Consider the following 27,560-nt stretch of genomic DNA (forward strand, 5'->3'; position numbering starts at 1 on the left):
AGAGAGAGAGGTCTGCCACTGATCCAGTCGCGGTCCGTGAGCCACCACTGCAGTTGTCTCGCAGTGCCCTCCGAGATCAGGACGTGATCGGACAGGTTGCCCTGATGCTGGGCCCACTGAAACTTCAGGTCCCACTGCAGAGCCCGCATCCGCCACCTGGCGTGACGCACCAGAAGGATGCAGGAGGCCATCAGTCCCAGAAGCCGCAGCGTCAACCTGACCGAGACCCGGGATAACGGCCCGAAGATAGGAATCAGAGCCTGAATATCCCGAACCCGCTGCTCGGGTGGGTAAACCCGAAACTGCGCCGAGTCGAGAACCGCTCCGATGAAAAGGAGCTTCTGAGAGGGACACAGGTGTGACTTCGGCACATTGATGGAGAACCCCAGCAAGTGCAGGAGGTCGGCCGTAGTCTGGAGGTGGCTGACGACTGTCTGGGGCGAGCCCGCCTTCAACAACCAGTCGTCGAGGTAGGGGAAGACTGACACCCCTTGCCTGCGCAGATGGGCTGCGACCACCGCCATCACCTTCGTGAACACCCGTGGGGCGCTGGTAAGGCCGAAGGGGAGCACGGTAAACTGAAAGTGCTCGTGGCCTACCGTGAACCGCAGGTAACGCCGGTGGGCCGGCAGGACGGGGATGTGGAAATAGGCGTCCTGCAAGTCCAACGCTACCATCCAGTCTCCTGGGTCCAGGGCAGCCAGGACCTGAGCCAAAGTGAGCATCTTGAACTTCTCCGTACGGAGGAAGCCGTTGACGTTCCGCAGATCCAAGATAGGGCGTAGGCCCCCTTTGCCCTTCTTGGGTACCAGAAAGTAGTGGGAGTAACAGCCACGTCCTACTTCTGGCCCAGGAACGCGCTCGATGGCCCTCTTGGCCAAGAGGGCCGAAACTTCCTCTTGCAGAAGTCGCAAGTGATCCCCCGACACACGGTGGCATTGAGGTGGCATGGATGGAGGGGAAGACTCGAAGGGGAGGGAGAAACCCCTTCGGACAATTTGCAGCACCCACCTGTCCGAAGTGACTGTATGCCAGTGGGAGAGGTGATGGCGAACCCTGCCTCCCACAGGCGTCACATGGGCCTGAAAACTCGGACTAGGAAGGTTTTGAGGCGGGGGCTGCCGAGGGAGGTGTGGACTGGCCTCGCCGCTGGCCCCGACCACCGCCACGGCGGTTCCCACGGCCGCCACCGCGTTGCTGAACATTCTGCGGCGCGTGGCTGACGGCCCGTGGTGGGGCGCCCCTTCCGTGGCCACGAAAGGAGCGAAAGGCACCCGATTGCTGGCGTGGGGCCGCAAGACCCAAGGACTTGGCCGTGGCCCTGGAGTCCTTAAAACGTTCCAGCGCATGGTCTGCCTTGTCGCCGAAGAGGCGACGGCCATCAAACGGCATGTCCAGGAGAGTAGCCTGGACATCGGCCGAGAAATTGGCGGACCTCAACCAGGCGTGGCGTCGAACCGCCACCGTCGTTGCCATCGCCCTGCCCAGTGAGTCCGTGGTATCCAGCCCACACCGGATGGAAAAGCGTGCTGCATCTCGGCCGTCCGCAAGGGTTTGGCTGAGTTTAGCCCTGACCTCCTCAGAGCATTGTGGCAGCACCTCCGCAACCGTGTCCCACAGAGTGTGGGTGTAGCGGCCCAAGAGACAGTTGGTGTTCACAGACCGGAGCCCTAGGCTCACAGACGAGAAGACCTTCTTCCCGAACTGCTCATATCTCTTGGATTCCCGATCGGGCGGGGCCGTCGGGAATGCGGTCTGGGAAGTGGAGGCCTGGATGACCAGGCTCTCGGGGGTGGGGTGGGTGGACAAAAAGCAAGGGTCGCCCGGTGCCGGGCGGTAGCGTCTGGCCACGTTCCTATCCACAGGGGGACCTGTGGCGGGCTTGGACCAAGTGCCCAGCAGAACGTCACACAAGGCCTCATTGAACGGCAGAAGGGGCTCCGCGGAGCCGGACTGCTGTTTGAGTACCTCAGTGAGGAGATTAGTCCTCACGGCCGCGACGGGGAGCTCAAGGTTTAGGGCCTTAGCTGCCTTCGTCAACACTACACTGTACGCAGAACCCGCCTCCGAAGCCACAGTCGGGGGCGACGTAAATCCAGTGTCTGGCGATGTGTCAATTCCACTGGCCTCCCCAAGCTCAAATGTCCAGTCCTGATGAGACTGGCAATCACGTGCCAGAGGGTCCTCGGACCCCTCCCACTGCTCCTCGTCACCCAGCTCCTGGAAACCAGGATGAACAGCCAGGGCCTCCTCGTGGAGATAGAATTCTCCGACGGCCGACGGAATCGGCGCCCAGCGGCGCCCCTCCGACGCCTGAGGCGGACCGTAGGAAGCATTGGGGTCGGCAACCACTACGGCTGCCGGGGACGACACCTGAAGGGACGGCGCCGGTGAGGTCGTAAGGTCGACCGGCGAGGTCCCGGATCCGGAGCCGGATCCAGCGAGGTCACGCGGCGCCGGGACCGAAGTCGCCAGCGGCGCCGGGCCCGAAGCACCCGACGTCGTCGGGGCCGAAGCGCCCGACCCGGGAGGACCTCCAGACGGAGCCGATCGGCCCGAAGGCGCCACGGGAACCGACTGAGGAGGGAGGGCCCTCATGGCCATGAGGTACCTCTCGACCTCCTCCTGCGACGCGCCGTGCCCAGGGACCCGAAGGTGTGGGGCAGGCGGCGACGCTTGCGACTCCCGCGGAGCCGCGTGGGCGGTGTCGCCCGAACCCCCGGTCGCATCGAGCGAGCGACGGGGCGGGTCGGAGGACCGATGGTGTCGCTCCGACCTCTCATGCCTCTTACCTGAGGACTTGGATCCAGACGATCGGTGACCACTCCCGGAGCGTCGATGACTCCGACCTCGCGACCTGTCCCTCGACCTCCCGTGGGACCGGGACCGGGACCTGGAGCGGCGCGGGGCCGACTGCCTCAGCTCGAGACGCTTGCGGGACCGCTCCCGCCTAGCCTTTGACGTCAGGGCCCGGCAGTCGTCACAGGTTCGATCGTCGTGGTCGAGGCCTAAGCACTTCAGGCACCGGCGATGGGGGTCCGTGACCGACATGAGTCGGCCGCACTTCGAGCAAGGCTTGAACCCGGGCATCCCTGGCACCGATAGTCGAGAATCGACTAAGTAGAGGATCAAAAAGATCAAAAAAGTTTTCAGTCAAAAAGTGACTGGGGGTAGAGCTTCTTCCGGATCTGCGCTAGCTGGCGCGGAAAAAAGAAGAACTGACGTCAGCGCGCATGGGCGCCGTCTATATACTCCGATGACGTCATCCCGGCGCTCACGACGCCGACGACGGACGCGGAGCCGCAGACGACGCCTACCAGCGCGCAGGGGTATTGCTACGCAAAAATTTTCCGGATCCAGTCTGACGCCTGGGGATATTCTAAGGTAAGGAATCTATCACTAACGTGTCTCTTTCAGATAGGTGAAATTCTACACCAAAAGACACCCCTGCAACTAGCCACCATGCACCCTGGAGAAGAGAACCAGAGGTGCACCTGGGTCCCCAAGCCCTCCAACTTACCTGCCCAGCTGTTGGTTCCTCCCGGAAGTCTTCCTGGACCGAGCCTGAAGTCAAAATCCAAATCTGGCAACTCAGATTGAAAACAGGGCACCAGATGCCAAAATAGCACCCTGCACCCAGCCGCCCCTGAGCCACTTTGGGTGCACCTTTTGTGCTAAACTGGATCCCCCTTTGCCCTGACTGCTTCTCCTTGAAAATTCTTTTAAGTGTGGAGTTGGTTTGTATGAAACACTGAAAAACTAATAGATGTAACTTTTGTCTAAGAAATGTCTAAGTGTTATATCCGAGCATATCACACTGATTAGCAAAAGTAACTAAAAAGTAACTTCGAACTGTTGTCTTACCTGAAACCCAACCAACTGCATTTGAACCAGCATTCAACTGTAAATCACTGCATAAGATTTTGCAAAGTATTATTTCACTTATCTGCACCAGGCTTGGCTTGGTTCTAGAAATAAAATAACTAAAGGACAAGTTACTTGCCTTCGGTAACGCCTTATCTGGTAGAGACATGATCTAGCCGCAGATTCCTTACCTTTTAATTTCCAGGCATCAGGCTGGATCTGGAAGATTTTTCATAGCAGTACACCTGCACGCCGGTAGGTGGCTTCGGTTGACTCTGTGTGACGTTGTCATGGCGACGTCCCTGTCATCAATATAACTGCCACTCCGTCGTGTTAACGTCGGTACTTTTCACGAGTTTCCACGCAGAAGCGCAGAGTAATTAAGTGGCTGACCATGGTGTGTTGAAAAACGAACAGCTAGGGCCTGAAGGGGAACACGCCTGACAATTAAAGTCAATTCCGTAGTGCAGGGAGGATGGGTGCGTCGGTAAGGAATCTGTGACTAGATCATGTATCTACCAGATAAGGCGTTACCAAAGGTAAGTTACTTGTCCATCTGATAGAGACATCTAGCCACATATTCCTTACCTTTGAACAGATACCCAAGCAATACCATCCCCAGAGGGACTGGGGAATGGTTCAGACCAGAAAATCCTGCAAAACAGAGTAATCAAAAAGGCCCTCTCTGCGAACCTGGGAGTCCAGGCAGTAGCGTCTTGCAAACGTATATCAGGTATAGGAACACCATGCTGGAGAGCCGTGGTGGCTGCTTTCGCCCTGGTGGAATGGGCCCCAAGTCCTTCAGGAGGCTCCTTCATCGTCAAGGCGTACCACATTATTATGCAGAGGATAACCCATTGTGATATAGTCCTTTTCTGGACAGCACAGCCTCTCTTCACCCACGTACCCTATAAAAAGTTGGTTGTCCACCCGGAACTCTTTTGCTCGATCAAGGTATAATGACAACACTTTTTGGGTCCAGACAATGAAGACGTTCCTCGGGTAACTGACTGTCCCAGATGGAAGGGTGTTACCACCTTAGGAAGCAAGGATGCCTTGGTCTGGAGTATTACTTTATCCGGAAAGCTTGTCAGTCAAGGAGGCTTTGATGTAAGCGCTTATAGTTCGCTGACTCTCCTGGGAGAGGTTATTGCCACCAAAACAGCTGTTTTAATGGTGAGCAACCGCAGCGGGCAATTATGCAGCAGCTCAAATGGTGCACACATCAAGAAGATGAGCACCAAATTAAGGCCCCACTGTGGCATGATAAAAGGTGAAGGAGCCCCTTCAAAAATCTCTGCACAATATGAGATTTGAATAGAGATGGCTGATCCTGCAGCTGAAGAAAAGAAGAAAGGGTCGAAAGGTAGCCTTTCAAGGTGCCCAGAGTAGAACGGACGTCAGCGTGCCGGAATGGTGGTTATATTGATGATGCGGATGTCAGGACAACACACACAATGCAGACACCTTCACGAGGTGTTGACCGACGCCACCTACCGGCGTGCAGGGGTACTGCTACAAAAAAATCTTCCAGATCCAGCCAGATGCCTGGACGTTCAGAGGTAAGGAATCTGCGGGTAGATGTCTCTATCAGACTAATATTTTTGATACAAACAAATTGGTCTGAGTCCAGTTTTGAGAGTGACATTTCTTGTGTGTACAACAAATGCTTAACACAACCTTCTGATTAAAGCCTTACTGCTCGTCCACACTACCACAAAAAGAGTAAGGCGCTATCTACTTTCACCTCTGCCTACCTTTGGGGCTCCACTGGACTCTGTGCACACTATACATTATTTTGGTATAGTATATACAGGGCCAGCTTCCTAGAATATACCACCAAACTCTTATTCACACCAATTGACAGGTGGAATTACAACTTGGTTTGCCAGTGCTTAAAAATATCCTGCAGTCTTCAGTCATAGGCTAGACCTACAGGCGTTGTCAATGCTTGTTAGTTTTGAAAAGACAAAGCAGTGGCCATAACAATAAGAGGCAGAAAGGAGGACTTCCTGAAGGGTTACTGTCTGAAAAGACCTAGCTCCCAGTGGGCAGGCATGACGTTCCTCCATTCTAATGGAAAGTGTAAGATCCTTCACCCCATGGCCTAACTGTTGCTGATGGTTAAAGCAGCAACAGGAAGTCAGGCACATTTCTTGTTGCCTTGAGACTGACTTGGATGCCCTTCTCTTCTTGCCTGCAAGTTGGCGTTGCCTCAGGTGCAACCTTACTCATATTTCTAGAGTCTCTAGGGGGCAATATTGGCCCTGGCTGCCATATTGACTGGACGCACATCTATAGCCTGTGATCAATTGAAGCCATTAAAGGATTATCATCTGTACAGGAATTTAGTGGGTTACTTGTGAAGGAACATGGTCTTTCTTTGTCTTTCATTGAAGAGCATCACAGGCATGCTTTCCAAAGAGCCTCTCCATCAAAGGGCATATTGAGGATCTTGGTTTGCACTTTAGGACAGAAAGAGGTGGCATTTAATCAGTCCTTTCTTCTAATTACTAAAGCTTATCCTAACTGTCCAAAGCCAGCATTTTCCACATTCATTGCCACGCTTTATAGTGTCATGGCATTGTTCACCTAATGTCTTTGGCTTCAGTCCTTCGGTACTTGGGGATCAAGTCGAACAGAAGAGAACTACTGTGCTGCATACAGTGTTGGCTGCTATGATTGAGGATGCAGCCATGGGGCTGACCCTTTGCCCCTGGTTGCTAATGCACTTCCAATCGAAATTGGGGATGTGGACCTAGGCATCACAGGACTTTGTGAAATCCTTTGACCTCCCGTTGTAATGATGAAACCTAGCTTAAGACATGCGGATGAAGATTCTGGTTCCCTATATTTTCTCCAACTGCAGAGTGCAGCAAGTGTTTTCAGTGAAGCTAGTGCTGCCTTCCAAATGTAATCCAGTATTAGAATTAACTTTACTGACATCCTGCCGGCTCCTTGAATTTACAAAGGAAGCTTTCCTTCTCTACAGTCGCCATAGAGAAGCCAAAACTTTTGGCTGCTCTCTTCATGAAGGCATGCAAAAGAGCAATATTTTCTGGAGGGGAATCTGGCTAAGGATGTACCTTATCTCCAACAGGGTTAATGAAGTCTCTCCATTTGCCGTCCTCTTGGTGCTCTCTGTCATTGTCTTGATAATCTGCAACTATCCTCTTTCCACACATCGTCATGTCTGCCCTCCTGTTCCAGGTCCTGCTGTGTGAGAAGTTGGCCTGGCATATGCTGTCCACTATTCTAGTGGCCAACTTGCACCAGTCCAAACGACCCTTATTGATGGTAGGTTTAAAAACAACCTTTATGGAAAGCTATCCTAGTGGTAGCTGTGGAGAGCAGCCTTCAGGCTAAGACTTGAAGGAATGTAAAGCAGGTATTTTTACCAGTCTATAATCTCATGAATGACCAAATGAAAGGAGAACCTCATCAGGTATACATTTAAAATATATGTATTTATTCTAAACACATCCCTCTAGTCTCTTTCTGAGGCTAGAGGCAAAAGTACATTTAGTAAACTTATTTAGCACACAGTAAATTAGCACAATATACGTTGAGCCCTAGGGGCGTGCCAAACCATATATTAAGAAAGTGGTATAAGAACCACAACTGACAGATACAAGGCCTAAAGCCTTTAGAACAGCTAGGGCCACCAGGAACCACCCAAGGTAGTGACACAGGGGACGCATGCAGTGTCTAAACACAGCCGCGAATCACCATTAACTTCCATGGGGAAAGTCGCAGTTGGAATTTTAAAGATTGAGGACACTTGAAAGAGAACTTGGAGCAAACACCTTTAGAACTAGCACCGGAGTACTCTAATTACCTCACCCAGAAAAGCTGGGTGCATAGGTGTCTTTTTATGTCGGGTTTTGTCGTTTTCCATGGCGATCTGCTGTAAAGTGTTGCTTGCGACCAAATCGAAAGTGTCCGGGCGGGTCCAAGGGTGGATCGGTGATCTGAAGAACCTGAAAGCAGAAGGGACAGAGTCTGGGTCACTAACCAGTGACCAGGAAAGCGATGAGCAGATACCCACCGATGTCAGGTGATTTCACGGGAAGGTGAAGCTTGACTCTTTAACCACGAGGACCAGGAAGCGTCGACTACCAGGAGCTGGATTTGAGCTGTCCCACGAAGGATGTAGAGATCTGCTGTGTCGGCATCAGGATTGGACCCAACAAGCCTTGGCAACAGCAACCAACGCAGAAAGCAAAGATTAGCATCGGTACAGACCAGCAAGGTCTGAGAAACTCGCCACTCGGTGAGGAGTCCGGGCACGTCTGGAGCAACCAGGAAAGCCCAAGAAACAGAAGAGTTACCTTCGAGGGGACCCACCAGTCGACGGACCAGGGATCGCGAAGGAGCCTCGAGTGGAAATGGTAGAAGCTAGCCTATGGAACACTCGTAGAGTGTAGGCCCACAATCTTCGGTGCAGATGGTGCTCGGGCTTGGACTACAAGTAGCCCAATGCACAACTTCGGGAAAGCTCGGGAAGTTGATGCACATGCAAATGTGCACGGTATCCATGAGTTCCGGTTCCACGTCACTCGTGAGGGCTGCGGGTCTCAGCTTTGCTGGGATCTCGTGTCGGCCTCTGAGAAGTCTCGAAGTCCGTGTCCTGAGTCGCAAGTCCGTCGGGAGCCTTGGAAATGCAGACCGGCAAGATGCTTCTTTGGTGCCTGTTTGAACAGGGGAGTCACTCCTTGACCCCAAGGGAGATTCTTCCGTCTTCAAGTCGAAATAGAATGTCGAAGTTTCAGGATATATGTTGCAGAGTTTTTTCCAGGTGTAATCTGAAGTCCTAAGGACTGGGTTCCCATACTTATACTAAGTTAGGGGGTTGGACATACTCTGGGGACCCACCTATGGGAGAGTCAGGGAAGATGGGTGGTTACACCCATTCCCTATGTCCATTTTCGTGCCAGAGTAGGAGCGGAGTGCCCCTGCAACCGGTTTCACTGGGGTATGCACAGGGACACCAAGTGTGCCCCCAGCATTGTGACAAGCATTTTATGAATGCACCCACCCAGCCCCAATACACTAAAGCCTGTCTGTGAGGTGGTTACACCTCCCTGTGACAGGAAATCTATTGTCCAGGCCTCCCCTGCCGATGTTTCGTCCAGCAGCAGGAGGTCAGACATCCATTTTGTGATGCTGGGGGTCTTTAAAACTATTACCGGTTAATTTGGTGTGTACATGTCTTCTCCCTCTAGAAGGGAGAAATTCTACCACCGCCTCCAGGACTGGTGGTGGGGTGAGAGAGATTAAGGACACCAAACATGTTCCCATGCAGCCATTATAAAGTTAGCATTTACCGCAAGGTTAAAATGCACTTAAGAGTATATGGTCTGGTTGCATCACATAACCGCATCAGAGAATAGATTCCGAAAGCTGCAGAGGGGTCCTGCTCATGCATGGGCATCCTCTCACACTGTGACTGATAGGTTTATATGAGTCAGTGATTTAAAGGTAGATATAGGTAACCTACATCTTAGTAAGGGGTGCATGCACCACCTTACCCAGGCTTCAGTAGCAAACCTGTGAAGCCATTTTGGAAGGCTTCCCAGGGGTGGCATATTACATGCTTCAGCCCCTGGTAGGCCTCTGTGGTACCTATGCCCTTAGTACCTAAGGTACCATATACTAGGGTATATACAATTAATTTAGAGAGAAGCAGCTAGGCTGGGGCCCTGGATAGTAGGGCCCCAGCCAGACTAAAGTCGAAAAACAGTGAAACACCAGCAAAAAGTGGGGGTAACAATAGTAAGCAGATCCTACTCTCCTACATGCTGCTCATGGTATTCCCAGATCCATGTCACAAGGTGTGGGCAATACTGGGCATACTGGTGAAGGTGGCTATTTAGGAGAAGGCAGCCTTGCTACTGGTGGTTGGACCAGTGGTTGTGGAGAATGCTGCGGAGGCATAATGGCATTGAGGAGGACATGTTAAAATTCACATTTAAGATGCTGTGTCTAAGCCAGTTTTGGCTGGCCATGAATGCAGGAGACTGGTTAGCACCCCGGGATTTACAGCATACCTTCTGCAATCTTCCAAATTCTCCCTTGCTCGCAGGTGCTACCCAAGATTCCAAGCGCTATTTATTAGTGGTCTTGCCTTTCAAGCTGACAACATTGCCTTGTGATTTCACAAAAGTGAGCCTTTGTGATGTTTAAGTGGACCTGATGGCCTTTTTGTTTGGCAGAGCAATGACCGCCACTGTAAGGAGTAGGCAGCAGAGCATCTCCCGGTTGAGTGAAAAGTAATGTTAACACATGCACCTTGTGAATCAACTGGATGACCCATTGTTTAGTCAAGATCCACTCCTAATGTGTGGAAAAGTGGAAGGCTCCAAAAGTTGGTGGGGGAGAAGTGGGTAGAGGCAATTACGTTCTGACACAGAAGATCTGGCAGAGAAAACTTGCTGGTGACCTTTAGATACACCTTTGCCTTGAAAGAAGCTCAAAAATTGAGGAGGTGTCTTTACCAGTTGAGAGGGTTATCTTTGCTGGGGCTACTGAGCTCGTGAACTGGCACTTGTATTGTGTTTAATGCTAATGGAACTGCCTAGCAGCAAATACAGGCCTACTAAGCGAACTGTAGCCCTGCTATTCTTGAGGGAGGAGTCAACCTTCTTACTGAAAAGCTACTTGGCGACACTTTAAATGCTAAAGTAACCAGTGAAAAGGGGAAATGCATGTTCTTTTCATTTGTGCACCATAAAATAATCAGTTTCGTTAATCTTACTCCGAACAAGCAACTAAAATCTGAAGACTTTCAGCATGGTGCTTGCAGAATAAAATTTAATAAAACTTTTTTTTTTAATTACTGAAAGGGGCAGAAGGCAACGAATTGGAAATCTGCAATGTGATAGATATATATTAGATCATAAAGAAAAGTGCTTAATTAAGCAGCAACATCATGCAAAACATGATCAAATGAAAACCAAAAGAAAAGGACACGTTGAAAACATAACTTGCCTGATGTCCTGCTTCCAGGAACTTTCATGTGTAGCTTAACTGTATTCATCCCCATAACTGTGTGACCAAGATGGCTTAAGAGATTGCCTGCTGACACAACACGTGCAAAAGCAGGAAGTTTGGTCAGTTCGTGGAGCTGTAACTTCCACCTGTAAAGGGGGAGGGGGAGAGAAAAAAAATTATACTTCAGAAATTATCTGTGACTAATTAGTTTTCGAAACATTTCTAAAAGAAAAATGCTACTTACCAGTATGCATCTGTTCTTGGCATGTAGAGCTGCAGAGTTACACACTGTGCATAGATGGCCACCTATTGTTGGGCCCGGATGTTTGCAGTTTGTTTTTGTTATAGAAAAGTCTTTGGAAGTGACAGGATAGGTGACTCCTCCTTTGGATCATACTGCGCATGGGCATCGGTTCCATCCCCAGATTGTTTTTCGCCATTAGGGAAGTGATGGAGTTTGACAAAAAAATAGTGATGTCCATGTAATTTGTATCTAATTAAGATAATACTGGAACAGATAAAGGTAGCCGGGTATGTGCAACTCTGCAGCTCTACATGCCAAAAACAGATGCATACTGGTAAGTAGCATATTCCGTTCGAGGCATAGGAGCTGCAGATTACACACTGTGTATAGCAGTACCCACCTTTAGCGGCGACCACCGGTATCTGCTGCAGTTGTTTGAAACAGAGTTTTTAGCACAGCCTGACCAACAGTGGCTTGTTGTTTAGCTTGCACATCTACACAATAGTGTTTGTGAATGTGTGCGGTGTAGACCATGTAGCTGCTTTGCCTATATCGCCACCCGCAGACGACACAAACTCATCAGGACCGCCAAGAGGACCGCTTTCAAGGACCGCCTAGAAAACAACACACAACAGCAAAGAGCTCTTCAACATCGTAAAAGAACTCTCCAACCCCAGCTCCAACACAAACGACATTCCCCCCTCTCAAAACCTGTGCGACTCACTGGCCAACTTCTTCCACCGCAAGATCGCAGACATCCAAAACAGCTTCAACGCCAAAACCCCCACATCCACCGCCGAGCCCACCACCTCTGAGACCACCATGCGCACCAGCCGCCTGATCGCCTGGTCCAACGTCAGCGACAAAGACACCATCAAGACCATGAACTCCATCCACTCCGGGAACCCCGTCTGACCCATGCCCACACCACATTTTCAACAAAGCCAGCACAGCCGTCGCCCCCCATCTCCGGAAAGCGATCAACATCTCCTTCGAGACAGCAACCTTCCCAGAAAGCTGGAAGCACGCAGAGATCAACACCTTACTGAAGAAACCCAAGACAGACCCCAGGGACCTCAAGAATTTCCGGCCCATCTCCCTGCTTCCCGTTCCAGGCGAAAGTCACAGAGAAAATTGTCAACAGACAACTGACCCGATACCTCGAAGAGAACAACATCCTGGACCCATCCCAGTCCGGCTTCCACAGCAACCACAGCACCGAAACCGCCCTCATCGCCGCCACAGACGACATCAGGACCCTCATGGACAAAGGAGAAACAGCCATCCTCATCCTTCTGGACCTTTCAGCCGCCTTCGACACCGTCTGCCACCGCACCCTAACAACGCGCCACCACAATGACAGAATCCAAGAGGAGGCCTTGACCTGGACCACATCATTCCTCTCCGGCAGAACCCAGAGCGTCCGCCTCCCACCCTTCCGCTCCAAGACCACCAAGATCATCTGCGGCGTCCCACAAGGATCTTCTCTCAGCCCAACGCTGTTTAATATCTACATGGCTCCACTCGCCCACGTCGCCCGCCAGCACAGCCTCAACATCATCTCCTACGCCGACGAAACCCAGCTGATCATCTCCCTCAACGAAGACCCTCTCACCACCAAGCCAACCTCCACAGGGGAATGAAAGCAGTCGCCGAATGAGGACAGCAGGCTGAAGCTGAATTCTGACAAGACGGAGGTCCTCATCCTCGGCTCCACCCCCTCAGCCTGCGACGACTCCTGATGGCCCACCTCGCTGGGAACAGCCCCAGCACCCACCAACCACGCACGCAACCTGGGGGTCATCCTCGACTCCACCCTCTCCATGACCAAGCAGGTCAACGCTGTCTCCAGATCCTGCTTCAACACCCGCCAAATGCTCCGCAGGATCTTCAAGTGGATCCCCTCCGAAACTAGAAAAACCGTCACCCAGGCCCTCGTCACCAGCAGGCTGGACTTCGGAACCGCCCACTACGCAGGTACAACAACCACCAAGCTCCTCGGCACAACTGGTCCTCGACATCCCCTGACGCAGCCACTTCACCCCCCACCTGAGAGACCTACACAGGCTCCCCATCAACAAGCGGATAACCTTCAAACTCCTCATCCACGCACACAAAGCCCTACACAACGCCGGACCAGCATACCTCAACGGACGACTTCGCTTCTACACCCCCACCCGCAGCCTCCGCTCAGCCAGCCTCGTCCTCGCCACAGTCCCACGCATCTGGAAAATGACAGTCGGCGGTAGATCCTTCTCCCACCTCGCCGCCAAGACCTGGAACCCTCTCCCCACCAACCTTCGACAGACCCAAGACCTGCTGGCATTTAGAAGACTTCTCAAGACCTGGCTCTTCGATCAGCTTTGCCTGACACTTGTTTCTGGAATGCTTTTAGGGCTAGAAATACAGCTAGTAGCTCCAAATGGTTGATGTGGAGTAACTTTTGTTGCCGTGTCCACCTGCCTTGCATGGTGTGATGCAGTAGGTGAGCTCCCCAGCCAGAGAGCGATGCGTCCGCTGTTATGACTATTTGAGGAACTGGCTCTAGAAACGGTCTGCCTTTTAAAAGGTTTTTGGTGCTCCACCATTGCAGAGAACGAGGAGTTTGACTATCTACCAACACAAGGTCTGTTAATTGACCGTGAGCCTGGTTCCATTGTCGTGTCAAGCACTCTTGAAGTGGACGCATTTATAGTCTTGCGTGAGGTACGATGAATATGCAAGATGCCATCATTCCTATGAGATGCATGAACACTCGAGTTGGAAGCGAGTGTTGCAGTTTGAATTTTGTTAGGAGAGTTTGTACACTTGTTATCCTGGCTGGAGAGGGATAGGCTAGTGTTAATTGGGTTTTTATTGTAGCGCCGAGATAATTTTGTACATATGACTGTTGCAGATGTGACTTGGTGTGATTTACTATGAATTCCAAGTCGTGAAGCAGTTGAATTGTGGCACGAGTGTGATGTACACACTGGCTGTATGAGCTGGCTTTTATGAGCCAGTCGTCTAGATATGGGAAGACGTGAATATGCTGTCTTCTTAAGTGTGCTGCTACTACCGCTAGGCATTTGGTAAACACCCTTTGTGCTGTTGTGACTCCGAATGGGAGTACTTTGAATTGGTAATGCTGACCGTCTAGTACATATCTGAGATATTTTCTGTGCGCTGTGTGGATAGGAATGTGGAAGTAGGCGTCCTTGAGATCTAGAGTGATAAGGAAGTCGTTTTGTAAAAGGAGCGGAAAGACCTGCTGGAGTGTGACCATATGAATGTGGTCTGAATGTATGTACAGGTTTAGAGGTCTGAGGTCTAGAATAGGCCTTAGAGATCCGTCCTTCTTTGGTATTAAGAAATACAGGGAGTATACTCCTTTGTTTTGCTGATGCATTGGAACTATTTCTATTGCATTTTTCTGCAGGAGGGATATAACCTCCTGTCTGAGCAGTAGCAAATGCTCCTGTGATAGTGGACGCTGTCTGGGTGGTATATTTGGGGGTAGATTTTAGTTCGAGACAGTAACCTGACTGAATTATTTGTAGCACCCACCGGTCTGATGTGATGTTTTCCCAGGCTGGTAGGTATTGTTGTAGTCTTCCCCCGACAGGAGTGGAATGGGGCGGGGGAAGGGGAGGGAAGTCATTGGACAGGGGTGGAGGCAGAGCGGGAGTTGTTGTTCTTACCTTTGCCCTTATTGTTGTTACCTCTGTAACCACCCCTTTGGTAGCCCCTACTGTAGGTGGATTGTGTAGGGGATTTATAAGAGTTAGAGGGTGTGTCTGAAGAGTATCACCTGGTGGCGCCTCTGTAAGAGGAGCGGCGAAATGACCGTTTGGGAGCCTGTGACTGCAAGGCTCCCATAGATTTGGCTGTATCTGTCTTTTCAAGGGATACATCTACTTTAGGTCCGAAAAAGTGTTGCTCATCAAAGGGCTGGTTAAGTATAGCACTTTGGACTTCAGGTTTGATTCCTGAAATGCGTAGTCATGTGTGTCTACGCAACAAAACACTGGTATTAACTGCTCTGGAGGCAGTGTCCGCTGCATCTAGTGCATAACGGATAGAGGTGTTTGTAATATTTTTCCCTTCTTGGATAAGCTCATTTGCTCTGTCTTTATATCTATCAGGGAGGTGTTGCATTAATGATTTTAATTCATCGTAATGTGCCCTGTCATATCTTGCCAATAATGCTTGTGTATTGGCAATACGCTAAATGTTTGCTGAATAAGACGCAGTTCTTTTACCTGATGCGTCAAGGAGCTTAGACTCTATCTGTTGGGGGAGCTTCACCTGATGTTTGTGAATTTGCTCTTTTGCGTGCATTAGAGACCACAAGAGAGTCTAATGGTACTGGGCTTTTAATATATGCTGGATCTGAAGGGGCAGCTTTATATTTTTTCTCTATTCGTGGGTTGATGACTTGAGTTCTAACTGGGTCCTTGAAGACTTCTGGAGCATGCTTAATAACTCCCTTAAGAGTGGGTAAAATTGAGGAGGACCTTTGTGCATTATCAAAGGTATTCATTAGGAAGTCTTTGGCTACAGGGTCAGTATGTATGTCTACCCCATGGTATTGTGCAGCCCTGTGTACTAGCTGATTAAATCCGCAGACCCCCCAGGATATAGCGGCATGGATTGGCAAATTTAGCGGCACAAAAATGAAAATTTAGCGGCACAAAATTGGAAATTTAGCGGCATTTAGCGGCATTTTATTTTGGGGTTTTTGCAACACCAAACACAGATATCTTACTGTTTGAGTTATTTGACAACATGGAGCTATGTACATTTTGTTTATTTACATTTCAGGCCATTTGTTTTAGGTAAAAGGCATATATAATAGTGCATTCATCTGTGGTCAACCCTGTGACAAAAAGCATAAACAAAAGGATGTACGGCCCCCCGGGGCCCGCAGGCCCCCACAGGTTTCAGACTAGGCATGCTGGAGGCAGAGACAGGTCTCTGAGCGAGTGGGACGGGTATGCTCAGACGTGAGTTCCGTGCTCTCCATGCCACTGGAATCAAGCTATCTAGGCTGATGAGGGCTGAAAGCCCGAAACCTGTCCTTGGATGCTTGTTTCCAGTCCAGGGAGGACTTGGCTTGGCAGTTCGGGCTGGACTGTACCCATGGGGCACAGGGTCAAGACTGATTTGCATATGGCTGGGTTCAAACTGGAATGGCATGTGAGCAAAAAAAAAAAACCGATGGATTTTGGCCCAGATCTCTGAACTGGGGTTTATGTATACTGTAGAGACTTACGGGCTGCTTCCCTCGAGCTGCCCGTTTATTCTATTTTGTCATGAACAAATGCCTTCATTTTTTAGGTACCCATTTTTTTTTATAATGGAATGACATACATCACAATGTTTTATACTTTGAGTTCCAAAGAAATGTGTGCTAAATTTGCTTAAGACTGTCACTTCACCAGCACACACACTGGCCTGGGAAACATCATTGAACAAGAGGTTGGCGGAGTACATGAATGGACCCTGAAGCACAAGGCTGCCAGCCTTGTTAAGAAGACTGCATCACTCTTCTGTAGGAAGGCATAACTCGCCCAGGGTCACCTTCAGGAGTCCCAGCCTGTCCCTTTTTGGAGGGCGACAGCAGGGGGCAGCCTACACATGTATGTTACCGCCGGCTCAGCTTGAATTCACTAGTATTAATTTATTTGAGGTTTTTACAGAGGGCTGCAAGTTGCATTTCGGTTAATTCACAGCACTGCGCATTGGGTAGAATTGTAGCTTTGTGCACAGAAGAGGTGACAAAATGACTAAAGAAACCGTGCTGGTATTATTCAGTAGCGATCAGCCCTTGTTCTGTACAGATGCTGAAGCGAATATTCACTATAAGGACACTGGGACCCACACGCCCATTATGAAAGCAAAACTATCATTCTTGGCAGTTCAACAACACGATGCAAGCTCATTTCACTCGAGAAAGAGTAAAGTGGGGAAAACCTCGATTTAGCGCTTGACTACGTAATCAAAAGTCACGTTCCCATTTAATCACCTACTGAGGTCGTGGGAATTAATTTCACTCCCACCTCCTTAGGGTAGACCCAATACAGAAAGAGTTTAAACCCTTAAACCGCTGCCACTGTGACATTCGACTTTTAGCCACAATTCTCTCACAATGTTCCCTGTGCAATGTTGACAAAGAGTTTAATGTTACGGCCACGCCCTAAACAATAGGTTACCAGCTGAATGTGTTTCTCTTTATTCTGCTGAATCTGCCTGCTCCGAATAACCTTTCGGCTTTAAGACAAAAAGAACCACATGCGCTTGGAGAAATAGGATGAACAAGTGTACGCACAGTCCACAAAACACAACATCTTTTGAATGTAATCATGCCGCACTGGCTGCTGTTCCTGTACTCATGTGCACAGGATGACCAACAAAGGCCTGCAGGTGGAACATAATGTTTGGCAAAGAAAATTGTTAAACATGTGGGTGTGATACACATATTGCAGCACAAGGGCAGAAGCCTGGATGTTTCACCCGCGGCCTTTAAACACGCAGCCCTGTCCGGGGCCGGTCGGCCACATCTCCACTGCCCCCCTCCCACCCGGGCAGCGCTCTCCCCTATGTGTGCGGCGGGCCCCCACCAGCGTGAAGGACGGACGTACCTGTGCTCTGTTCGCCGGCCGGCTTTCCTCCTGCTCCGAGCCCTGGTCTCTGAGGAAGAGTCTTCGTGTGTGTCGCTGCCGCTTCCTGCTCTCTCCCCCTCTTGCTGGTGTGGTGCTGGTCTTCTCCCTCGCTCGGCCGCCGTCCTCGTACTCCTGGCTCCTTCTCTTCTCTCGCCGCAAATCAATCCTGGGTCAATCCTGGTGAGGAATGGGAAAATGGGTGCCTCGCTCTTTTCTTTTAAGGCGGAAACGGGCGGAAAGACGGCGAACGGGCGGAAACGGCAAATTTCGCGGGCTTTTCGCCAAATATCGCGGCATTTCCCAAGATCGGCCGATATCGCGATTTTTTTGCAAATCGCGAAATCGCGATAAGCTGGAGGGTCTGGATAGTGTCTTCTGGTGGGGAAAGACTAGAGGGATATATGTCGTCTTGATGGACATTAGGGACGTCTGGGGTGTTATAATCATCCCACAGGTCAGGTGAGCCTGGAGGAATAGAGGGATCATCTGCACTACCCCCTATATCATCAGAGCTATCATCCCTGTTGTCATCATCTGGTATGATAGAAGATGTAAGGGAGTGCTGTGGTAAGGGAGTGCTGTGGTAGGGGAGCAGGTGGTGAAGGCACATGTGGAGGAATAGGGGAAGGAATCCTTAGAGGAGAGGTGGCAATGTCCTTCTTTGGATGAGGAGCAGGTGAGGTGTACCCAGTGGTCCTTTTTTTTTTAACTGAGAGTTAGTCGACCAGTGGTTGGATCCTTAACAAGAGTCTTTTGTGCAGGGTCTGGATGAAATAAGGCCTGTGCAGGAGGCAGATCTTTTGGTGCGGAGGGAATTCTCGGCACCAAGCTGGGGCGTTCTTTTGGCTTTGAAACGTGTTTGGCAGTGTCCTTAGCCGGAGGAGTCTTTTTCGGGTCCGATGGTTTTGTCGGTTCCAATGATTTTCTCGGCTCCGATGGATTTTTCGGATCTGATAATTTTTTCGAACCCGAAGCATGTTTGCTTGGGTCCCATTTTGGTTTCGGCGACGAGGGGCTAGCAGTAGGCTTCGGCGCCGATTGTTTCGATGCCGGCGTAGCGGCCAATGATGTCTTTTTCGGTGCTGGTAGGTGTGCGCCGGCACCGTGGGCAGGTCGACTCGAGCCCGAGTCGCAGGAAGGCTTAGTGAGCTTCTTAGCCGGGCCCGAAGGTGGGGCAGTGGAAGAAGTGTCCCGGTATGCACCCAAGCCCGAGGGCGAGAGTGTGTCCGAAGCCTTTTTTGAATGTGTCGAGGAAGGATCGGGGTCGACGGTCTTACTTACAACCTGCTATGCTGGAGTGATGTCCTCGACTTCGGAATCTTCGGCCTCGGAGTGACTGTCAACGCCATGGTGTTCTGGGATGTCGACGCCCTCTTGGAAGATATCGTCTGGAATCAGAGTGGATGAAGGAGCCATTGTTCTCCTAGCTCTTCGGTCCCGGATCGTCTTCTTGGAACGGAAGGAGGCACAAGCGGAACAGTCTCTGGCCTCGTGCTCCGGAGAGAGGCAAAGGTCACACACCTCATATAGGTCTGTGTGGGGAAACTTCGACCCACATTGAAGACACTTTTTAAATGGGGTCCTTTCCATGAGCTGGAGTTGAGGCCTAGGTGGGCCCGAAAGCCTTCGTCGACGACAGTAAACGAAGACTTCGAAGTTGAAGAGTAGCGTCGACTAGAAACTCGTTCAAAACTATATCATTAAAGCTAGTGAGGATTGCGCGCCGAAGGAAATCGGATCCAACACGGAGCGCTGGTAACACATCCGAGCCCGGTGGCGGAAAAAAACAATCTGGGGATGGAGCCGACGTCCATGCGCGGTATGATCCAAAGGAGGGGGTCATCTATCCTGTGACATCCAAAGACTTTTCTCTAACAAAACCAAACTGCATACATGTGGGCCCAACACTAGGTGGCCATCTAGGCACAGTGTGTAATCTGCAGTTCATATGCCTCGAACATATGATTTTTTCAACAATGTTACCGGCATATACACACCTTCAAGTTGCTTATATTTTGAATGGAAGACAAATCCAGGAATGAGACACTACATTGTTTTGACATATTGTGAGAAAGTGGCTCTATATATACTGGACTAGAATGAAGTACAGTGTGTATAGGGTCCACCAACCCCAGGAGGTATAACGAATAGTTTCTTACCTGTCGGAGTAGTTTTGCAGCTTGAAGATCTTTCTGTATTCACTATGCTGTGCATTATTCCGCGGTCTTGTGGTTGGGTCCGGAATCGTAGTCTTTTCTTTGTTGGGCGTCAACGTCCCACCTTTGGTGTATTTCCGGTGACGTCGGCACGCTTCCTGCGGAAGCTCCCACTCTCGGGCGCCATCTTTGGATTCTTTTTTCTCGTGTTCGTTCTGTTACCGAAGTTATGGCAATGTTCAACTAAGTCATTCACCGCTTTAACCTCTAAGGTTTCTTTTCCAAGTATTGTCCCTATTTCAACCCCCCTTTTCTCTCCAGCCTCATCTTTCTGGCAGAGGTGGGTGGGTTCGCTATGGAATCCAGAAAGATCTTCAAGCTGCAAAACTACACCGACAGTTAAGAAACTATTCGTTTTGCAGCGTGAATCTTTCTGTGTTCACTCTGCTATGCATAGACTTTGTAGTGCTTTCTCATGTTTGTGGCGGCTGGGTGGAAGATGAGCGTTGGTTATTGAATATGTGTTGAAGCACCTTCTGTCCGACTTGTGCTTCCTTGTTCATCTGTGTATCCCTACAGTAGCGCTTCGTGAACGTGTGCACCGAAGCCCATGTTGCCGCCAGGCATATGTCCTGAATGGGTGTGTTAGCTAGGAAAGCTATCGTAGCCCCCTTTTTCCTGGTAGAGTGGGCACGTGTCCCCAGTGCTAGTTCCTGTCCTGCCCGCTTGTGGCAGAACTGTATTGTTTGGGCGATCCATCGTGCAATTGTTCCTTTAGTTACTGGTTTCCCTATGAAACTGTTAGCGAAGGACACAAAGAACTGCTTTGTTTTCCTGTGCTCCTTCGTTCTCTCAATGTAGTGCATGACTGTCCTTCTGGCGTCTAGGGTGTGCAGAGCCCGTTCAGCGCTTGTGGCCGGTTTCTGGAAGAAACTTGGTATTTGTATAGTCTGGTTCATGTGGAATCTTGACACCACCTTTGGCATGAAGTGTGAGTCCGTTCTGATCACCACCCTATCGTGTATCTGGATGTAGGGTTATTGTAGCGTTAGCGCCTGTAGATCGCTCACCCTGCGCAGTGAGGTGATTGCTACCAGAAAGGCTGTTTTCATGGTCAGCATTTCTAGGGAGGGCTTGTGAATTGGTTTGAAAGGTTCTTTCATGAGTTCCGTTAGGACTAGGTTAAGGTTCCATGCAGGTGGCGGCACCCTCTTTGGTGGTGCGATCCTCTTTGCTCCCTCCATGAATCTCTTAACAACCTGTGATGTGAAGAAACTCTTGCATGTTTCTCCTCTTGTGTAAGCGACTATTGCTGCCAAGTGAACTCTTAAAGAGGATGAGCTTAGTTTTTTGTCGAGCAGGTGAGTGGTATTTTAGCACTGTTGAGTCCTTCTGCATCTTTTTGTGTAGCTTTTCCCTCCTGCACCACAGTGTAAATATCTTCCATTTTGATACGTAGCACTTTCGTGTGCTGGGGCTTCGTGCCTCCCGAAGTACCATCAGGGTGCTTTCTGGCAGTTTCAGATGCGCAAACTCTATGTCCTCAGGAGCCACGCTACTAAGCTCAGGCTCTCTGGCTCTGGGTGCAGCACCTCTCCGTTTTGCATGGAGAGTAGGTCTTTCCTTCTCCCGAATCTGTGGGGTGCACTCTGTGCCATCTCCATGATCTGTGAGTACCATGTCTGCCTGGCCCACTGCGGTGCGACCAGTATCAGAGTCATGTTGCTCGTTCTGCACTTGCTGGGTACCCTGTGCATCAGCGGTATCGGGGGAAAAGCGTAAGCAAATGTCCTCTACCAATCTATCCATAGGGCATTCCCCAGGAACCCCTCCCCGGGCAGCCTGGATGCGAAGTTTCGGCATTTTGCATTTTGGCGTGTTGCAAATAGGTCCACCGACGGTGTCCCCCACCTGTCGAACAGCCTCCTTGTTTCTTGTGCATTGAGCTCCCACTCGTGGGATGCCGATGTCTGGCTGCTGAGTCAATCTGCTTCTACATTGTCCTTCCCTGGTAGATGTAGGGCTAGTAGGTCTATCTTGAGTGGGATGGCCCATCCCCATATCTCCTGCGCTAGCTTTAAAAGCGGGGCTGATTGTGTCCCACCCTGCTTGTTGATGTAGAACATCGCTGTTGTGTTGTCTGTCTGGATCAACACTCTCTGGTTGTACAGCTTTGTCTGGAATGCTTTTATAGCGAGGAAAACTGTCTTCAACTCCAGGTAATTGATGTGTCTGGCCGCATCTGCTGGTGTCCACAGACCCCTCACTCTGAATTTCTCCATGTGAGCTCCCCATCTTTCTGGGATGTGTCTGTGGTCACTATTGGCGTCAGAGGCTCCCCCCTTGTTATGTTCCCCATGTTCCACCATGCCATCTCTTTCTGCACTGAGTGCATTACAACCACTAGATCCCCCCCAACGACCTGTAGCTTGTGACCATTGCTCCTGTAGCCATTCCTTTAAGGGTCTTATGTGTAGCCGTACATTTGGCACTAGGTGTATGCATGATGCCATCATGCCGATGATTGTGCTAGCTGTCCTCACTGTCCGAGCTTGCCATTTCTGGTAGAGCTGCGTCTCCTTGACCAGTGCTATCGTTCTCTTCTCCCCCGGGAACACCTTGCTTTGTAAGGTGTCGATCTGTGCTCCCAGTAAGATTTTTATTTGTTCTGGTTCCATTGAGAATTTCCCCCAGTGGATGGAGAATCCCAGGTTCATCAGTGTGCTCGTCACTCTCTGTGCGTGCTGCTTGCACGTTATGTAAGAGCTTGCTTTTATTAGCCAGTCGTCCAGGTAAGGTTATACGTGTATTCCCTCCCTTCGTAGGTGTGCTGAGACTGTTGCGAGGCACTTTAGGAAGACCCTTGGTGCGGATTTGAGGCTGAACGCCAGGGTTGTGAACTGGTAGTGGTCTTCTCCAAAGATGAATCTAAGCGGATGCTTGTGCCCCCGGTTCATTGGGATGTGCAGGTAGGCATCCTTGAGGTCTATGGTGACCATGAAGTCTCCGCCTTGCAATTGAGGAAGTACCTCTTGTAGGGAGGTCATTTTGAACTTTTGCGTTCTTATGAACCTGTTTAAGAATCTTAGGTTCAGGATGGGTCTCATCGTTTCGTCTACCTTTGGTACCAGGAAGTATGTTGAGTACACGCCCTTGTTACTTTCTCTGTCCGGCACTGGTTCTATGGCATGTTTTGGCAGGAGCTCTTTTGCTTCCTCTTGAAAGAGCTCTAGCTCTTTCCTTGCTCGCGCCCTTCTTTTCGGCTTTCTGCTTGTTGGTTTCCCTTCCAACTCTATGCAGTACCTGAACTGTATGATGTTGAGTACCCATTTGTCTGGTTATTCTCTTCCACTCCTGGAAGAAGTGCTTTAGTCTTCCTCCCACTGGTCTTACATGCTCACAGGTGTTTAATTCGCATAACTCCTGTCCATTGTGCTTGTGCTCCACCCTGGGAGTTTTTGCTTGCGTGGGCACATGGAGCTTGATTAAGTCACTTAGAGGGGGGCTGTTGTCCCCCTCTCCTATTCTGTCCACATCCATTCCCTCTCCCGCGAAAGGACTGGCCTCTTTTCTGGTACTGCCAGGACTGCTTTTGTTGCCCTTGCTGTGTCTGGATGTCTGCCTGGTGGACTTGATGCAACGCCTGGTGCGATGTTCCTGGCTGGTTTCCTCCCCTCCGGTTAGGTCTTCGTGATGGGGTGCCTCTCTTAGTACCTCTGAACTGCAATGCCCCCATGGATCTTGCAGTCTCGTTATCCTTCTTCAGTTGGCTGAGCTTCGCATCTACTGGGGCACCGAACAACGTCTCTCCGTTGAACGGGGTGTTCAGGATGCTGTGTTGCACTTCTGGCTTGAAGCCTGAAATCTTGAGCCAGGCTTGTCTCCTTTCCGTGATGCTTATCAACATGAGTCTGCTGGAGGTGTCTGCTCCGTCCAGGGCAGTTTTGAGGCACGAATTTGCCACATTCTTCCCCTCTTCGACAAGGTTTTCAGCTCTTTTCCTTAATTCCTGAGGCATGTTCTTTATTAACTGGCCCTGCTCTTCTAGGCTCTGGTACTTGTGTCTGTTGAGCAGCGCGTTGGAATTTGCCAAGCGCCAGTGCATTGTGGCATTCCGTTTAATTCTTCTCCCCACAAGGTCCATTCTCCTGCTTTCTTTGTCTGGGGATGGCTCTGAAGTAGTAGGCACATTGGCCCTCTTCCTTGCCGTGGCCGCAATGACGGAGTCTGCCGAGACCGAGCACTGATTGTAGGGTGGGTCCTTAAAGGAATGTTTATACTTTTTCTCCGTCCTGGGAGTGACTGCTTTGCAGGTTGCAGGCTCCTTGAAAGCCTTTTTCCCCTGTGCCATGACGCTTTTGACCGCCTTTGGCCGGCATAAGTGTGGCAGGGTATGCTCAGACGTGAGTCCCTTGCTCACTTTGCCACTGGATTCAAGCAAGCTGGGCTGAAGACGGCTGGAATGCCAGAAAACGGTCCTCAGAAGCTTGTTTCCGGTCCAGGGAAGACATGGCTTGGCAGTTCGGACTGGACTGTTCCCATGAGGCACAGGGTAAGACTGATTTGCATATAGCCATGTCTGAACTGGGGTGGCAGAGTTTGCTAAAGAACGGTGATGGATCATACCCAGATCTTTTGACTGGGTGTGAGTGTTTGATTGATTCAGATGCTCCGTCCATCACCAACCCCTTTTGTACCGCTTTCGAGCAGGGGCAGGTACTGGCTCCTGGTTTGTGAGGGGAGCAGAGTCTCTAGAAGGAAGTCTGCCTTCAGCTTCGCTTCGTCAAGTTTTACCTTGAAAAATGCAGCTGCATTTCTGATGACTGTGTTGTAAATCCCAATGTCATCAGGCGTCGAGGGCCTCGAAGGATACGTGTAAGATGCTTTCTTCCGGGCTCTCGGTGTCTACGTCTTGCCAATCTATTTGCGGAGTCTTCGAGGATGCAGACCCGAGGAGCGTCCTGCGGTCGTCGTCCCCTTCATAGTCGTAGTAGGAGGCCTCCCCCTTCTTCTGGTTCGTCGAAGGCCTCGACGCTCTCCGGCTGTCCTTCGATGTCGTAGTCCTCCTCCTCCGTTATCATGACCACCTGTGTCTTAGGTTTTGTCAGGATCATGAAGTCTTTCATCCTGGCGTCGAATTCTTTCTTTCGCTGCAGGATGTTCTCCATCTCGGCCTCGAGCCGTCTCTTCTTTTTCTCCATTTCGACAGCGTGGTCTGCGTCAAATGGTTCGGCCTGTCTTTTCGGCAGACAGGTCGGCGCCGAACCGACCTTCGGTGTCGAAAATTTCGGTGCCGAGCTGACTTTCGGGTCCTTTGTCGGCGCCGTAGTGCTCTTCGAGTCTTTTTCCCTCGGTGTCGAACGCTCCTTTTCGGGGACGTTTTTCGACGTCTTTTGATGTTTTCCAGCTCTCTGCGCCGGGGAGTCGGATCCGCTGAGCCTGGGAGTAGCTGCGGACGCCGAAGTCTTCGGCGTCGGCGCTTTCGTGGGTTTCCCTTGCTTTTTCGAGACTCAGGGTCTCTCGGGGGTCTAGGGGCCATAGAGTCTCCTACCTTCTTCGCAGTCTTCGTATTATCGGTCTCTACGACCGCGTGGCAGTCTTCTTCGGCGGCGGCGTTGTCTCTTCGTCTGATGATAGCTCCAGGTCTCGAAGGGACGGTGGATGGCCCTTGCCCTGCATGTTGGCGTTGGCTACCCTCTGTCCCGCTCTAACTCGAAGAGTCTTCTGTGTGAAGGCGGAGCAGGTGTTGCAGTCCTCGCTCTCGTGGTCGACCGGTAGGCAAACTTCTGCTTGTACTTGTGGTGGCAGTTACGGCAAAATTTGAACGGAGTGTTGTCCATCTCATGCGTTCAGGGGATCCCCTGAGCGTGCATCATTCCCCGATGGACGTCGAAGTTCTTCTTTTCCTTTGTCGTCCTCTTCGATGATGTAGTTTCCTGTAGTCTTTCCCAATACCTTTTCGGGCAAAAATGGGTATTTTTCTCCTTCTTTCTCCCAAAAAGTCTGGAGCACTTTCGGGAACGATCCAGACCCAACCGCGGAAAAAAAAAAATCAGAAGATGGAGCCCAAGAGTGGGAGCTTCCGCAGGAAGCGTGCCGGCGTCACCGGAAATACACAAAAAGTGGGACCTCTACGACCACCTGGGCTACAAAAAAAAACAAAACAAAAAAAAATACTAAGAAAAGACTACGATTCCGGACCCAACCACATGACCGCGGAATAATGCACAGCATAGTGAATCCAGAAATATTCATGCTGCAAAACAGAGGTTGAAGTCAGAACTGACCTTACTCTCCAAAGTGGTAGCTCAGTCGAGCAGTAAGGCAGTACCAGAGGACAGTGTAAAGCATTTGTTGTACACACTCAGTCAGCAAAAGGTTTCACACACTCAAGGACTGAACTCCAGGCCAATTGTTTTTATATCCACAGATATAGGGGTTTTATTTTTAGAACCAACAGTTCTAAAAATATACTTTTCTTGTTATGAGTTCTCTCATGTAATTACTTTGCGAAGAAGCAATAAAGTTTGTGCACACAATTAATATAGTATTGACGGTAAGTAACACAATCCTAAAACACACTATAGCATTGAGCTCAATAGGTTTTCCACATGTATGTACAGTTGATTACTATATTGACTACTTTAGTAGTCCCAGGACTAGATGCTACATTCAGTCCTGGGGTCTAGGCTGAAACCAGGTTAGCAAAAACGTTTTAGTTACTGTAGTGAATTTTCATAAATATAAAGCGGTTTTAAAAGTTCACACTTAGAAACATTTCAAAGGAAATCTGACAAAGTTATTCAATGGGAGAAAATTCAGGTTGCAGGTAAAGTACCATTGCGTTACTTTTGTAACTCAGCACTGGTCTCCTAGGGCCAGCACTGGGGTCTTAACTCAAAACAGGTAGGTAATTACGTTTCAGTATTTCGTGTGATTGTTAAGCAATATTTCAAGTTTTCAAAAGTAGACAGAAGAAATGTCAGAGAAGCAGACAATGGGTTCCTATAGGGAAAATACAGATTACTATTAACCCGGCTAGGGATTACTTTTGCGGTTCAGTACTGGGCTGGAAGATACAGCACTGGCTTCTCCCCTGATCACAGGCGAGTACTTTGGAATTTGTCTGATTTTATGTGAATATTTTCAGATTTCAAAACATCACACTTGAGTCAATGTTATCCAATGGCAGGTAAGTAAATTACCGATTTCCAGGGGAGTACTTGGTTGGTGAAGTTAAGGTTCTAGGCATACAGTCAGGGGTCCCCCAGGGTCAGGTAAGTACAGTTAGTTCACTCCCAGCGGCGGCCGGGTGCCGAGGTAGGTAGGCCCAATGATATCCAATGAGGGAAGGGGCGCCTTCGGTTGGTGGCTGCTGGCTAGCAGGCCACGCGGCTGTGGGAGCAGGGCACAGGTCACTTGCTCAGGGCAGGGGGGGGGAAGGGTGGGGGGAAGTAGGATATGACACAGGGGTCACAGCCAGCGGCACTCGTGCGGCTGGGTGCAGGGTGCTTTTGAGCCGTCGGGCGCTCAATGTTATATAATGGGAAAGGTAAAAAAGGAACAAAGGCTGCAGGCTCGGGGACGGAGACTCTCCAGGGGCGACCAGCACTTCGAGAGGTAAGTTGGGATCTTGGAGTACAGGTAGGTACCCCAAAG

At 50.3% G+C, this 27,560-nt stretch overlaps 1 protein-coding gene across 1 annotated transcript in view; it reads right to left on the bottom strand.

The window, feature by feature from the left end:
* The window catches only part of KDM6A (lysine demethylase 6A), a 789,178-nt gene that overhangs the window by 245,450 nt on the left and 516,168 nt on the right, over positions 1 to 27,560 (bottom strand). The window contains exon 13 of the mRNA XM_086936102.1: positions 10,855 to 11,003. Coding sequence (XP_086792228.1) covers positions 10,855 to 11,003 — 149 coding nt within the window. The remainder of the gene's footprint in view (positions 1 to 10,854; positions 11,004 to 27,560) is intronic.

The sequence above is a fragment of the Lissotriton vulgaris genome, chromosome 8 (assembly GCF_964263255.1).
Source record: "Lissotriton vulgaris chromosome 8, aLisVul1.2, whole genome shotgun sequence".
NCBI lineage: Eukaryota > Metazoa > Chordata > Amphibia > Caudata > Salamandridae > Lissotriton > Lissotriton vulgaris.